We start from the raw sequence: 14,722 nt of genomic DNA on the forward strand, positions 1-14,722 counted from the left end.
TTTGTGATGAATGAGTCATCTGATTCAATGAATGATGGAGTGAGTTTGCTTTTTACTATCATTCTTTATTAGGGCTTGGCGATATGGCCAAAATATAATTTGACAGTATTTTATGTTTTAGATTAATGCAAATTCAATATTGCTTTATAAGTAGTGAGTGACACTAGGGTGGCAACACATACATTCTAAGTGATTCCAATGGGTCTTTCTTCATTCTGATTTGCTTTATTCTGTTCAGTTAAACTTCAACCCAAAATTATTTTCTGCATTTTAATCAATTACTGCATTTCCTACACTCATTTGAGATTGTTTCCACACTGCCACGTAGGGCTGCATGATATTGGCAAAAGAGCTTTGCCTTATTTTTATCCAAATGTTGCAATTGCGATTTGACTTGTGATTTAGATTTTAAAAACTTGTCATGGAAATGGAATTATTTATAATTCTATAGTTGGAACATAATAGTAGGCACTTTGAATACAGTGTTTCACATGACAACGAATAAAAATGCCAGGGAGGAGTTATTGTAACAGGGTAGGAACCAAAGTGTTGGTCAGTGTTTTTCCTATGGGACCCTATAATCTTTGGCTACATGAAATGTTTTCTTTTAGCTACTTCATGTAGCTAACATATTCATGCTTCACCAAATCCTCTTTCGTTTAGAAGATACTGTCGCACAAACAACATGCTGATTTAGGCCTACACCATCACTGGTATCAGGCTGTATAGCTATCTACATTTGCTCTGACTCAGTACATTTATTAGCTAATGATTTAGCGTTAGTGGTTAACACGATGTAGCCACAGCTTACTAAGAAAACTAGATGTTTACAGATGCAAGAGACACAAACTAATAGTGAAATTATGGAACGCTTGTGGATTTATATTAAGACGCAAAGTGGAAGCGGCATCGTTGTCATCAACATTGTTGTGCTGCATTGACTGAACACAACTGTCTCATGGTGAGCAACAAGAAATGCGCTCCTTGAGTGACTGGGCAGGGCTATGATTGTGTGAAAAGAGTGAGATGACTCAAGTAGCGGAGTAAATTATAGGCACTTTAGTATTGCCAGTGTAACAGTATAGCTTCCGTCCCTCTCCTCGCCCCTACCTGGGCTCGAACCAGGAACACATCAACAACAGCCACCCTCGAAGCATCATTACCCATCGCTCCACAAGGGGAACAACTACTCCAAGTCTCAGAGCGAGTGACGTTTGAAACGCTATTAGCGTGCACCCCGCTAACTAGCTAGCCATTTCACATTGGTTACACCAGCCTAATCTCGGGAGTTGATAGGCTTGAAGTCATAAACAGCTCAATGCTTGAAGAATTGCGAAGAGCTGCTGCTGCCTACCATCGCTCAGTCAGACTGCTCTGTCAAATATCAAATCATACTTAATTATAACATAATAACACACGGAAATACGAGCCTTTGGTCATTAATATGGTCGAATCCGGAAACTATCATTTCAAAAACAAAACGTTTATTCTTTCTGTGAAATACGGAACCGTTCCGTATTTTATATAACGGGTGGCATCCCTAAGTCTAAATATTGCTGTTGCATTGAAGGTTGTACAATGTTATGTCATAATTACGTAAAATTCTGGCAAATTAGTTCACAACGAGCCAGGTGGCCCAAACTCTTGCATATACCCTGACTCTGCGTGCAATGAACGCAAGAGAAGTGACACAATTTAACCTGGTTAATATTACCTGCTAACCTGGATTTATTTTAGCTAAATATGCAGGTTTAAAAATATATACTTCTGTGTGTTGATTTTAAGAAAGGCATTGATGTTTATGGTTAGGTACAGTCGTGCAACGATTGTGCGCTTTTGTTAAATCATCCCCCGTTTGGCGAAGTTGGCTCTTTTTGTTAGGAATAAATATTCTTCACACAGTTCGCAACGAGCCAGGCGGCCCAAACTGCTGCATATACCCTGACTCTGTTGCAAGAGAAGTGACACAATTTCCCTAGTTAAAATAAATTCATGTTAGCAGGCAATATTAACTAAATATGCAGGTTTAAAAATATATATTTGTGTATTGATTTTAAGAAAGGCATTGATGTTTAAGGTTAGGTACACGTTGGAGCAACGACAGTCCTTTTTCGCGAATGCTCACCGCATCGATTATATGCAACGCAGGACGCGCTAGATAAACTAGTAATATCATCAACCATAGTTAGTTATATGGTTAGTTATATAGTGTAGTTATAACTAGTGATTATGATTGTTTTTTATAAGATAAGTTTAATGCTAGCTAGCAACTTACCTTGGCTTCTTACTGCATTCGCATAACAGGCAGGCTCCTCGTGGAGTGCAATGTAAGGCAGGTGGTTAGAGCGTTGGACTAGTTACCAAGTGCGGCTTGGTTGGGTTGTGTTTCGGAGGACGCATGACTCTCGACCTTCGTCTCTCCCGAGCCCGTATGGGAGTTGTAGCGATGAGACAAGATAGTAACTACTAACAATTGGACAACGAAATTGGGAAGAAAAGGGGGTAAAATAAAAAAGAAAGTGTTCATACCCCTTGACTTATTCCACATTTTGTTGTTGCAGCCTAAATTCTAAATGGATTAAAGTTTTCTCACCAATCGACACCCCATAATGAAAAAGTGAAAACATGTTTTAAATTTTTTTGCAATTATATTTTTTTATGGAATACATAAATATCTCATTTACATAAGTATTCACACCCCTTAGTCAAGTCTCTAAGACTTGGATTGTACAATATTTGCACATTATTTGTTTTATTCTTCAAGCTCTGTCAAGTTGATTATTTCTAGACAACCATTTTCAAATCTTAAAAAATGTTCAAGTCGATTTTAAGTCAAAACTGTAACTAGGCCACTTAGGGAACATTCAACGTCGTCTTGGTAAGCAACTCAAGGATATATTTGGCTTTGTTTTAGGCAAATGTATCTCCCAGTGTCTGATGGAAAGCAGACAACCAGGATTTTGCCTGTGCTTAGCTCTATTCTGTTTCTTTTTATTCCCCCACCCAAAAACTCCCTAATCCTTTCCAATTACAAGCATACCCATAATATGATTCAGCCACCACAATGCTTGAAAATATGAAGTGGTATTCAGTGATTCGTTGGATTTGCCCAAAACATAATGCTTTGTATTCAGGACATAAAGTTAATTTCCTTGCCACATTTTTTGCAGTTTTACTTTCGTGCCTTGTTAAAAACAGGATGCATGTTTTGGAATATTTTTATTCTGTACAGGCTTCCTTCTTTTCACTAGTAGTTGATCCATCCGGTCTTCTCCTATCCCAGCCATTAAACACTAACTGTTTTAAAGTTGCCATTGGCCTCATTGTGAAATCCCTGAGCAGTTTTGTTCCTCTCCGGTATCTGAGTTAAGAAGGATGCCTGTATCTTTTACATTTATTTAACCTTTATTTAACTTGGCAAGTCAAGAACAAATTCTTATTTACAACAATGGCCTACCCCGGCCAAACCCGGACAACGCTGGGCCTATTGTGCGCCGCCCTATGGGACTCCCAATCATGGCCGAATGTGATACAGCCTGTATTTGAGCCAGGGACTGTAGTGACGCCTCTTGCGCTGAGATGCGGTGCCTTAGACAGCTGCGCCACTCGGGAGCTTTGTCATGACTGGGTGTATCGATATACCATCCAAAGTGTAATTAATAACTTCACCATGCTCAAAGGGATATTCAATGTCTGCTTTTAAACATTTTTTTTACCCATCTACCAATGGGTACCCTTCTATGCGAGGCATTGGAAAATCTCCCTGGTCTTTGTGGTTGAATCTGTGTTTGAAATGCACTGCTCGACTGAGGGACCTTAAAGATAATTGTACATGTATGTGTGGGGTACAGAGATGAGGTAGTAACTCAGATCATTTTAAACACCATCATTGCACACAGAGTGAGTCAATGCACATTTTTACTCCTGATGCTTGCCATATCAAAGGGGTTGAAATACTTTTTGACTTCAGCTTTTCATCTTTAAAATGTCTAAAAATAATAAGGGGTATTGTATGTAGGTCAGTAACATAGCATTTCAGTTTAATCCATTTTAAATTCAGGCTCTAAGACAACAAAATGGGGTTTAAAAGGCGTGTGAATACTTTCTGTAGGCTCTCTATTTTTCTCTCGTACTTTTCTCGGTAATATGCAAGATTAACTTATTGCCTTCGGAAAGTATTCAGACCCCTTGACATTTTCCACATTTTGTGAAGTTACAGCCTTATTCTAAAATGGATTTAAACATTATTTTTTAAATCCCAGCAATGCACACGATACCCCGTAATGAAAAAGACAAAACAGGTTTTTAGATATGTTTGCAAATGTATTAAAAACAAAAAACAGATCCCTTATTGACATAAGTATTCAGACCCTTTGATATGAGACTCAAAATTGAGCTCTGGTCTATCTTGTTTCCATTGATTATCCTTGAGGTGTTTATACAACTTGATTGTAGTCCACCTGTGCTAAATTCAATTGATTGGGAATGATTTGGAAAGGCACACACCTGTCTATATAAGGTCCCACAGTTGACAGTGCATGTCAGAGCACAAACAAAGCCATGAGGTCGTAGTAATTGTCTGTAGAGTTCCGAGACAGGATTGTATCGAAGCACAAATCTAGGGAAGGGTAACCCAAAATATTCTGCAGCATTGAAGGTCCCCAAGAACAGATGCCTCCGTCATTCTTAAATTAAAGAAGTTTGGAACCACCAAGACTCTTCCTAGAACTGGCTGCCCGGCCAAACTGAGCAATCAGGGGAGAAGGGCCTTGGTCAGGGATGTGACCAAGAACCCGATGGTCACTCTGACAGAGCTCCAGAGTCCCTCTGTGGAGAGGGAAGAAACTTCCAGAAGGACAGCCAACTCTGCAGTACTCCACCAATTAGGCATTTATGGTAGAGTGGCCAGATGGGAGCCACTCCTCAGTAAAAGGCACATGACAGCCTGCTTGGAGTTTGCCAAAAGGCACATAAAGGACTCTCAGACCATGAGAAACAAGATTCTCTGGTCAGATGAAACCAAGATTGAACTCTTTGGGCTGTATGCCAAATGTCACATTTGGAGGAAACCTGGCACCATCCCTACGGTGAAGCATGGTGGTGGCGGCATCATGCTGTGGGGATGTATTTTCAGCGGCAGGGAATGGGAAACTAGTCAGGATCGATGCAAAGATGAATGGAACAAAGTACAGCAAAATCCTTGATGAAAACCTGCTCCAGAGAGGTCAGGACCTCAGACTGGGTTGTAGGTTCACCTTCCAACAGGACAACAATCCTAAGCACACAGCCAAGACAATGCAGGAGTGGCTTCAAGAGAAGTCCCTGAGTGGCCCAGCCAGAGCCCAGCCATGAACCCGATCAAACATCTCTTGAGAGACCTGAAAATAACTGTGTAGCATCCAACTTGACATAGCTTGAGATGATCTACAGAGAAGAATGGGCCGCGCTTGTAGCGTCATACCCAAGAACACTTGAGGCTGTAATCTCTGCCAAAGGTTCTTCAACAAAGTACTGAGTAAAAGGTCTGAATACTTACGTATGTGATATTTAGCAACAATTTAAAAAGAAAAACTGTTTGTCTTTGTCATTATGGGGTATTGTGTGTAGAATAAGGCTGTAACCTAACAAAATGTGGAAAAAGTCAAAGGGTCTGAATACATTCCGAAGGTACTGTATAGCAAAATACTCAGTCAATGTTGCTGGCTGCAATCCTTCTATGATAAACATTAGAAATATGATGGCAATGGATAATTTTTGCAAAAAAAGAACATGCTTTTTTACTTTTAGCTTATTTACTTCTGTGGCTGCTAGCTAAATAGCATTGCACTTCTGTTGTAATCTGATGTAATTTAAGCTATTTTCTGCTGAATGTGTTGCACTAATGCATTTTCTTTGAATGGAAACTATAGTTGCACGCCCCTGATCAGTCTGTTGAAGCAAAGAAAACTGTTCATTTTCAATATAAAACGTAGGTGAAATAGTTTAAAGCGCATGTTTTTGAGGTTCTGCGTTCTTGAAAATGCAGATTTCTTGACTATTAACGAGACCCCTGGGGCTTCTTGCAGTGAATTTGAAGTATACAAATGATTTGTAATTATGTTCCAGCTCCTTTGACCATCCGCTCAGTAACAAAATTGTCCCCTGGCTGAATCTAGTTGATGATCCCTGGTGTAGGGTGTCTGGGAGGATTTGAGTTGTGTGCTATAAACAGCCTTTCAAAACACTCAATGATTACAGATAAGTGATACAGGGCGGTAGTCATTGTGGCAGGTAGCCTTAGAGTTCTTGGGAACGAGAATGATGGTCAGTTTGAGACATTTGGGATTACAGATTGGGACAAGGGGAGGTTGAAAATGGCTGAATATACCTGCCAGGTGTTCTGCGCATGCTTTGAGAACACAGCCCACGGGTGTTGACCTGATTTAAAAACCTTACTCACGTCGGTCTCGGAGAGTGAAATCCCCAGTCCTCTGGGTCGGCGGGGGCCCTCATGCATGGCCCGCTGTTGTTTTTTTGTCAAAGCGTAAAATGCGTTGGGGTCCTCTGGTACAGAGGCATCGTTGGGCAGATCATGGCTGGGTCTTCCTTTTTTAATCTGTAATTGACTGTAGCCCCTGCCACATACAGTGCTTTGCGAAAGTATTCGGCCCCCTTGAACTTTGCGACCTTTTGCCACATTTCAGGCTTCAAACATAAAGATATAAACCTGTATTTTTTTGTGAAGAATCAACAACAAGTGGGACACAATCATGAAGTGGAACGACATTTATTGGATATTTCAAACTTTTTTAACAAATCAAAAACAGAAAAATTGGGCGTGCAAAATTATTCAGCCCCTTTACTTTCAGTGCAGCAAACTCTCTCCAGAAGTTCAGTGAGGATCTCTGAATGATCCAATGTTGACCTAAATGACTAATGATGATAAATACAATCCACCTGTGTGTAATCAAGTCTCTGTATAAATGCACCTGCACTGTGATAGTCTCAGAGGTCCGTTAAAAGCGCAGAGAGCATCATGAAGAACAAGGAACACACCAGGCAGGTCCGAGATACTGTTGTGAAGAAGTTTCAAGCCGGATTTGGATACAAAAAGATTTCCCAAGCTTTTAACATCCCAAGGAGCACTGTGCAAGCGATAATATTGAAATGGAAGGAGTATCAGACCACTGCAAATCTACCAAGACCTGGCCGTCCCTCTAAACTTTCAGCTCATACAAGGAGAAGACTGATCAGAGATGCAGCCAAGAGGCCCATGATCACTCTGGATGAACTGCAGAGATCTACAGCTGAGGTGGGAGACTCTGTCCATAGGACAACAATCAGTCATATATTGCACAAATCTGGCCTTTATGGAAGAGTGGCAAGAAGAAAGCCATTTCTTAAAGATATCCATAAAAAGTGTTGTTTAAAGTTTGCCACAAGCCACCTGGGAGACACAACAAACATGTGGAAGAAGGTGAATGAAACCAAAATTGAACTTTTTGGCAACAATGCAAAACGTTATGTTTGGCGTAAAAGCAACACAGCTCATCACCCTGAACACACCATCCCCACTGTCAAACATGGTGGTGGCAGCATCATGGTTTGGGCCTGCTTTTCTTCAGCAGGGACAGGGAAGTTGGTTGAAATTGATGGGAAGATGGATGGAGCCAAATACAGGACCATTCTGGAAGAAAACCTGATGGAGTCTGCAAAAGACCTGAGACTGGGACGGAGATTGGTCTTCCAACAAGACAATGATCCAAAACATAAAGCAAAATCTACAATGGAATGGTTAAAAAATAAACATATCCAGGTGTTAGAATGGCCAAGTCAAAGTCCAGACCTGAATCTGTAGAAAGAACTGAAAACTGCTGTTCACAAATGCTCTCCATCCAACCTCACTGAGCTCGAGCTGTTTTGCAAGGAGGAATGGGAAACAATTTCAGCCTCTTGATGTGTAAAACTGATAGAGACATACCCCAAGCGACTTACAGCTGTAATCGCAGCAAAAGGTGGCGCTACAAAGTATTATCTTAAGGGGGCTGAATAATTTTGCACACCCAATTTTTCAGTTTTTGATTTGTTAAAGTTTGAAATATCCAATAAATGTCGTTCCACTTCATGATTGTGTCCCACTTGTTGTTGATTCTTCACAAAAAAATACAGTTTTATATCTTTGTTTGAAGCCTGAAATGTGGCAAAAGGTTGCAAAGTTCAAGGGGGCTGAATACTTTCACAAGGCACTGTATGGTGGGCGGCGGAGCCAGTGATTGAGGTGGTTAGGTCGTTGGCGCTATCGCCGTAGTCCCGGAACTTATTCTAGTCAGTGCTAGTACATCAGTCCTGTAGCATAGCCTCTGTGCATCATGGGTACTTCCTGTCTGAGCTTCTGCTAGGGACTTCTGCTACGAACGAGGGCCTTGTATGCTTGCTTGTGGGTAGAGTAACAGTTGTCTAGGCGAAGGGGACTTGTTGATGGAAGTTGGGCATCACGTGTCTTAATGACGCAGAATTAAAATCACTGGCAACAAGAAACGCAGCCTCCGGGTACAAGATTTCCTGCTTGTTTATAGCCTCATACAGTTTAAGTGCCAACTTGTTGTTTTTTTTGTTCTGAGGTGGATTATATACAGCAGTCACGATAACAGCTGAAATTCTCTCTCGGGAGGTAGAAGGGTCTGTATTTGAACCGGGTATCCCAAGACTGGTGAACAATGGGTCAAGACTTCCACTGAGCTAGAGGGACTTCCACTGTGTTTTCAGAGAGAGTGAGTGTTGGACAGGTTTGCAGCCAGATGCGCAGGAGGACTACCCTCTCCTGTATGGGCTGAATCACCTTTCACCTACTTATGCTTGGCTCTACTGCCAGCCGCTGGCTGTGATCGTATCTCTCTCTCTCCCTGCCTGGCTCGCTGAGAAGGCAGAGAGGGGTGGTTGCCCAGGGCAGTGGGGAGCCTGGGGAGGCGGTGGGCCATCCAGCTGTAGACTGGTATGGAGTCGGCCAGTCAGGCCGGGTGTGTGCGTATGTGAGAGAGAGGAGAGGCTGGGGTTGAAAAGTCAATGATTTAATAGCAGCCCCTGACAGCAGTTTTCCATTTAAAGTTGTGACTCAGTGAAGTTCTCACAGTAACTTGACTGTTCGATTTTCTGTTAGGCCTAAATGTCTCGCTCCTCCCTGATCTAATTGTGAAACACCAGCATTGTGGTAAACACCTGGGTATGTGTCACATACAATGTTCCCTCTAAGCTGTGGGTTCGCAGCTCCCCGGGACTGGCGCGCAGAAGAAATATCAGCTTCCGCAGAGAAGCACATTGAACATCACTCAGCTTTCTAGTTTCCCCCTTTAGTTAACTCTATTAAAGTTTCCATCTATTGTTCGAATTGTGATCGAATCAACACAATATTAGCCACTTTCAATGCAACATACCGAAACAAAAAGAAGTATGCAAGTGATTTTCTTGTAGGCAGAGTGCATCTTGTAGGCAGAGTGCACGAGTAGGATTCTATTGCATTCACAGGCACGACTCTGGCCCAAACTTGCCATACATGGATCTGTGCCATTCAATTTGACCTGCACTGTGTTTACAGCATGAGTGGTCGTGAGTAGATGTGCTTGTTTTGAGATCAAAGCAAGAGCTGCATGTAGCCAGGTGTGTACATTTTCTCATATTCTTTGTTAGTGAGTTATTAGTCCAGTTATAGATAATTTCTAGTCCGCAATGGGGGAGTGGTTGCTTCCTAAAAAGCAGAAAATGTGTGCATTTCAAGTCTGGTAAAGAGCTTTTTGTCTGTAAGGGGCAGTCTTGTATTTTGAGACGGGCTTGAATAAGCTATGAGGCCAATAGGCAGAGGGTAGCACAATTTGTCAGATTTTCTATAATAATGGTATGGAAATAAGGAATTTTAATTAGTCAAATGATTTCTTGCATCAAACATCACAAAATGTTCAGTCAGAAATTTGCTCAATGCCAAAAATATTTTTGAGGGAACATTGGTCACACATGCATCAATATTCTTTCCCATATGAAAATGTGTGTGTGCCACATCTTTACTTTCTTGAATAGACTACTTATTATTTATCATGCTTGTGTCTTCTTACATAGGTGAATTGTTATGAATCATGTAGGTATTGTTTCTGGCTGTTACAGTGGACTGTGTGTTATGTTCAGATAGCCTAAATCCACTTCAAGGAGAGATGAGAGTGCGAATATCTTTTTCAATTGTTCCGTTTATCTTCCGTTAGTCAGCACATTACCTAAGGGCGCGCTTTCTTTATTTCTTGACCTAGGTGACCATAATGGACACAGGGGTGAGAGGGACGATAGCAGTAGGCCTGGTGCCACAGTTCTACAAGCTGGACCATCAGCCAGGCTGGCTGCCACAGTCTGTAGCCTACCACGCTGATGACGGCAAGTAAGTCTCACACCATGCAGATGACCGCAAGTAGGCCTCAGTCATACCAGCTCCTCAGTTTGACCTCTAAGATGTTTTGTTATGGATGTAGGCTAATTGCAGGGACTTTCAGAGATGCTATGGACCTTATTTTTATTTATTTATTTTACCTTTATTTTAGCAGGAAGTCCCATTTTTAAGACCAATGTCTATTTTTTTTACCACCACAAAAATATTTACACCACAGGCATGATAATGTCCTACGGCATTGTCCAGTGTGAATAAGGCTCAATGAGTCACTGTTATCCTTTTTCTTATGTATAGGCTGTACGATGGGAACCCTGTGGGCCAGCAGTTTGGGCCCAAATGCAACCGTGGTGACAGGATTGGCTGTGGAATATACTGTGATACCATCGAGGCTGGGTTGACCACGGTCTTTTTCACCAAGAATGGCAAAGAGGTGAGTTGCTCCTTGCTTTTGCCCAAGTTCCACAATGAGAGACCATCAAATAATAGGGGCTTAACTTCAGTGCTCTTGACCGCTGCTTAAAGGGGAATGAATGTGTTTTACAAGCTAGGTCAAATGTCGCTAAGCCTTGTTAATACCCAAGAAGGGCAGAGGCAATAATTTTGATACTTTGTATCCCTAATTTTCTTCATTATTTTGTCAGTTACCTGTACATAATGATTAACCGTTGATCAATTTTAGTGAAGCAGGTGGTCAATGCTGACACCACGTTTGAATTCTGAGTACACTCTTTAAACCGGCAGAGATTTGTTCTGTCTTGCAAAACATGGGTGGTTAATTCACTGCAGTATTAGGCCTTATATTTAGCCTACGAATTATGCTTATGAATGAGCTTCTAAATAGGTTGATGATCTTTAGCCTATCTATCTTCACTGTTCTCCTGCGCAAGTACATACCTCCGCTTGCCTCTCAGCAGGCCTTCCAGCTATTCCTTGTTGAGTCCCAGGAAAAACTAGGCTACAACTCGTTGGTCACACACACTATGTATACAAAAGTATGTGGACACCTCCTTCCTACACCTGTTTCTGACAGGTGTATAAAATCAAGCACACAGCCATGCAGTCTCCATAGACAAACATCGGCAGTAAAATGGACTTACTGAAGACCTCCGTGACTTTCAACATGACTTTCCGTCATTTCGTCAAATTTCTGCTTTGCTAGAGCTGCCCTGGTCAACTGTAAGTGCTGTGATTGTGAAGTGGAAAAGTCTAGGAACAATAACGTCACAGCCGCGAAGTGGTAGGCCACACAAGCTCACAGAACATGACCGCCGGGTGCTGTAGCGCATAGAGTGAAAAATCGTCTGTCCTCTGCAACACTTGCAACCGAGTTCCAAACTGCCTCTGGAAGCAACGTCAGTACAAGAACTGTTCGTCAGCACAAGACAGCACACAACACTGAGCTGCCTCTCACAAGCTTAAGATCACCATGCGCAGTGTAAAGCTCACAGCCATTGGACTCTGGATCAGTGGAAACGTGTTCTCGTGAGTGATGAATCACACGTTACCATCTGGCAGTGCGATGGACGAATCTGGGTTTGGCGGATGCCAGGAGAACACTACCTCCCCGAATGCATAGTGCCAACTGTAAAGTTTGGTGGAGGAGGAATAATGGTCTGGGGCTGTTTTTCATGGTTCGGGCTAGGCCCCTTAGTTCCAGTGATGGGAAATCTTAATGTTACCGCATACAATGACATTCTAGATGATTCTGTGCTACCAACCTTGTGGCCACAGTTTTTGGGAAGCCCTTTCCTGTTTCAGCATGACAATGCCCCCGTGCACAAGGCGAGGTCCATACAAAATGGTTTGTCGAGATCGTTATGGAAGAATTTGACTGGCCTAACCTCAACCCCATCGAACACCTTTTGGATGAATTGGAACGCCGACTGCAAGCCAGGCCTAATCTTCCACCATTTGTGCCTGACCTCACTAATGCGGTTGTGGCTGAATGGATGCAAGTCCCTGCAGCAATGTTCCGTCATCTAGTGGAAAGCCTTTCCAGAAGAGTGGAGACCGTTGTAGCGGCAAAGGGGTATCAACTCCATATTAATGCCCATGATTTTAGAATAAGATGTTCAATGAGCAGGTGAACATATACTTTGGTCATCAAGTAAAATGTTATTTGTCACGTGCCGAATACAACAGACCTTACCGTGAAATGCTTACTTACAAGCCCTTAACCAACAATGCATTAGTTAAGAAGATATTTACTAAATAAAGTATATATAGTACAAACTAGCAGCAGTGTAAAAACAAAAGGTAGGGTGGGCCTTGTCAATGTAAATAGTCCAGGAACTTATTCTAGGTTATTTCTGATCAATTGGCTAAGTATGATTGATGGATAGGTAAAGTGGTAGGCAAATGGTGAGTAATCGTCTGATATTTTTTTTTTTATTACACTGCTGCTACTCGCTGTTTATTATATATGCATAGTCACTTTACAAATCACCTTAACAAACCTGTACCCTGCACATTGACTCAGTATTGTTATGGAATTTTCTTGTTTTACTTTTTGATTTTATATATTTTTTTATATCTAGGTTATTTCGGATCAATTGGCTAAGTGTGATTGATGGATAGGTAATGTGGTAGGCATATTTTTTTCTGATACAAAAATATATAATAAAATCAAAAAGTAAAACAAGAAAATTCCATAACAATACTGAGTCAATGTGCAGAGTACAGGTTTGTTAAGGTGATTTGTAAAGTGACTATGCATAGATAATAAACAGCAAGTAGCAGCAGTGTAAAAACGAACGTCTGTTCGGGGTCAGTGTCAATAGTCCGGTTGGCCATTTGATTAATTGTGCAGCAGTCTTTTGGCTTGGGGGTATTTTTATTTAAAAAAAATATTTATTTCACCTTTATTTAACCAGGTAGGCCAGTTGAGAACATGTTCTCATTTACAACTGCAAGATAAAGCAAAGCAGTGCGACAAAAAACAACAGAGTTCCACATGGGATAAACAGACGTACAGTCAATAACACAATAGAAAAATCTATGTATAGTGTGTGCAGATGTAGTAAGATTAGGGAGGTAAGGCAATAGCGGTGAAATAATTACAATTTAGCATTAACACTGGAGTGATAGATGTGTAGATGATGATGTGCAAGTAGAGATACTGGGGTGCAAAAGAGCATAAAAAATAACAATATGAGGTAGTTGGGTGTGCTATTTACAGATGGGCTGTGTACAGGTACAGTGATCGGTAATCTGCTCTGACAGCTGATGCTTAAAGTTAGTGGCGGCTAGATAAGTCTCCAGCTTCAGTGATTTTTGCAATTCGTTCCAGTCATTGGCAGCAGAGAACTGTAAGGAAAGGCAGCCAAAGTAGGTGTTGGCTTTGGGGATGACCAGTGAAATATACCTGCTGGAGCGCATGCTACAGGTGTTTGTTGCTATATTGACCAGTGAGCTGAGATCAGGTGGGGCTTTACCTAGCAACGACTTACCTGGAGCCAGTGGGTTTGGCGACAAATATGTAGTGAGGGCCAGCCAATGAGAGCATACAGGGGTAGAAGCTGTTAAGGAGCCTTTTGGTCCTAGACTTGACACTCCAGTACTGCTTGCCATGCAGTAGCAGAGCGAACAGTATGACTGGAGTCTTTTTTTCTCTCTCTTTTTTGTTGTTGAATTTTACCCCCTTTTTTCCCCAATTTCGTGGTATCCAATTGTTAGTAGTTACTATCTTGTCTCATCGCTACAAATTCCCGTACGGGCTCGGGAGAGACGAAGGTCGAAAGCCATGCGTCCTCCGAAACACAATCCAACCAAGCCGCACTGCTTCTTAACACAGCACACATCCAACCCGGAAGCCAGCAGCACCAATGTGTCGGAGGAAACACCGTGCACCTGGCGACCTGGTTAGCGTGTACTGCGCCCGGACCGCCACAGGAGTCGCTAGTGCGCGATGAGACAAGGATATCCCTACCGACCTAACCCGGACGACGCTAGGCCAATTGTGCGTCGCCCCACGGACCTCCCGGTTACGGCTGGCTGCGACAGAGCCTGGGCGCGAACCCAGAGTCTCAACTAGCACTGCGATGCAGTGCCCTAGACCACTGCGCCACCCGGGAGGCCCTTGACTGGAGTCTTTGACACATTTTTGGGCCTTCCTCTGACACCGCCTAGTATATAGGTCTTGTCAGAAAGCTTGGCCCCAGTGATGTACTGGGCCGTACGCACTACCCTCTGTAGCGTCAGATGCTGAGCAGTTGCCATACCAGGCAGTGATGCAATCGGTCAGGATGGTCTCAATGATGCAGCTGTAGAACTTTTTGAGGATCTGAGGTCCCATGCCAAGTCTTTTCAGTCCCCTGA

The 14,722-nt window shown here is 42.3% G+C and overlaps 1 protein-coding gene across 3 annotated transcripts in view; it reads left to right on the top strand.

The window, feature by feature from the left end:
- Nucleotides 1-14,722, top strand: part of spryd3 (SPRY domain containing 3) — a 104,877-nt gene that overhangs the window by 33,292 nt on the left and 56,863 nt on the right. For all 3 annotated transcript variants that reach the window (XM_029622580.2, XM_029622582.2, XM_029622581.2), the window contains exons 4-5: nt 10,272-10,396; nt 10,700-10,835. In XM_029622580.2, coding sequence (XP_029478440.1) covers nt 10,272-10,396; nt 10,700-10,835 — 261 coding nt within the window. The remainder of the gene's footprint in view (nt 1-10,271; nt 10,397-10,699; nt 10,836-14,722) is intronic.

The sequence above is a fragment of the Oncorhynchus nerka genome, linkage group LG20 (genome assembly GCF_034236695.1).
Source record: "Oncorhynchus nerka isolate Pitt River linkage group LG20, Oner_Uvic_2.0, whole genome shotgun sequence".
NCBI classification, from domain to species: domain Eukaryota; kingdom Metazoa; phylum Chordata; class Actinopteri; order Salmoniformes; family Salmonidae; genus Oncorhynchus; species Oncorhynchus nerka.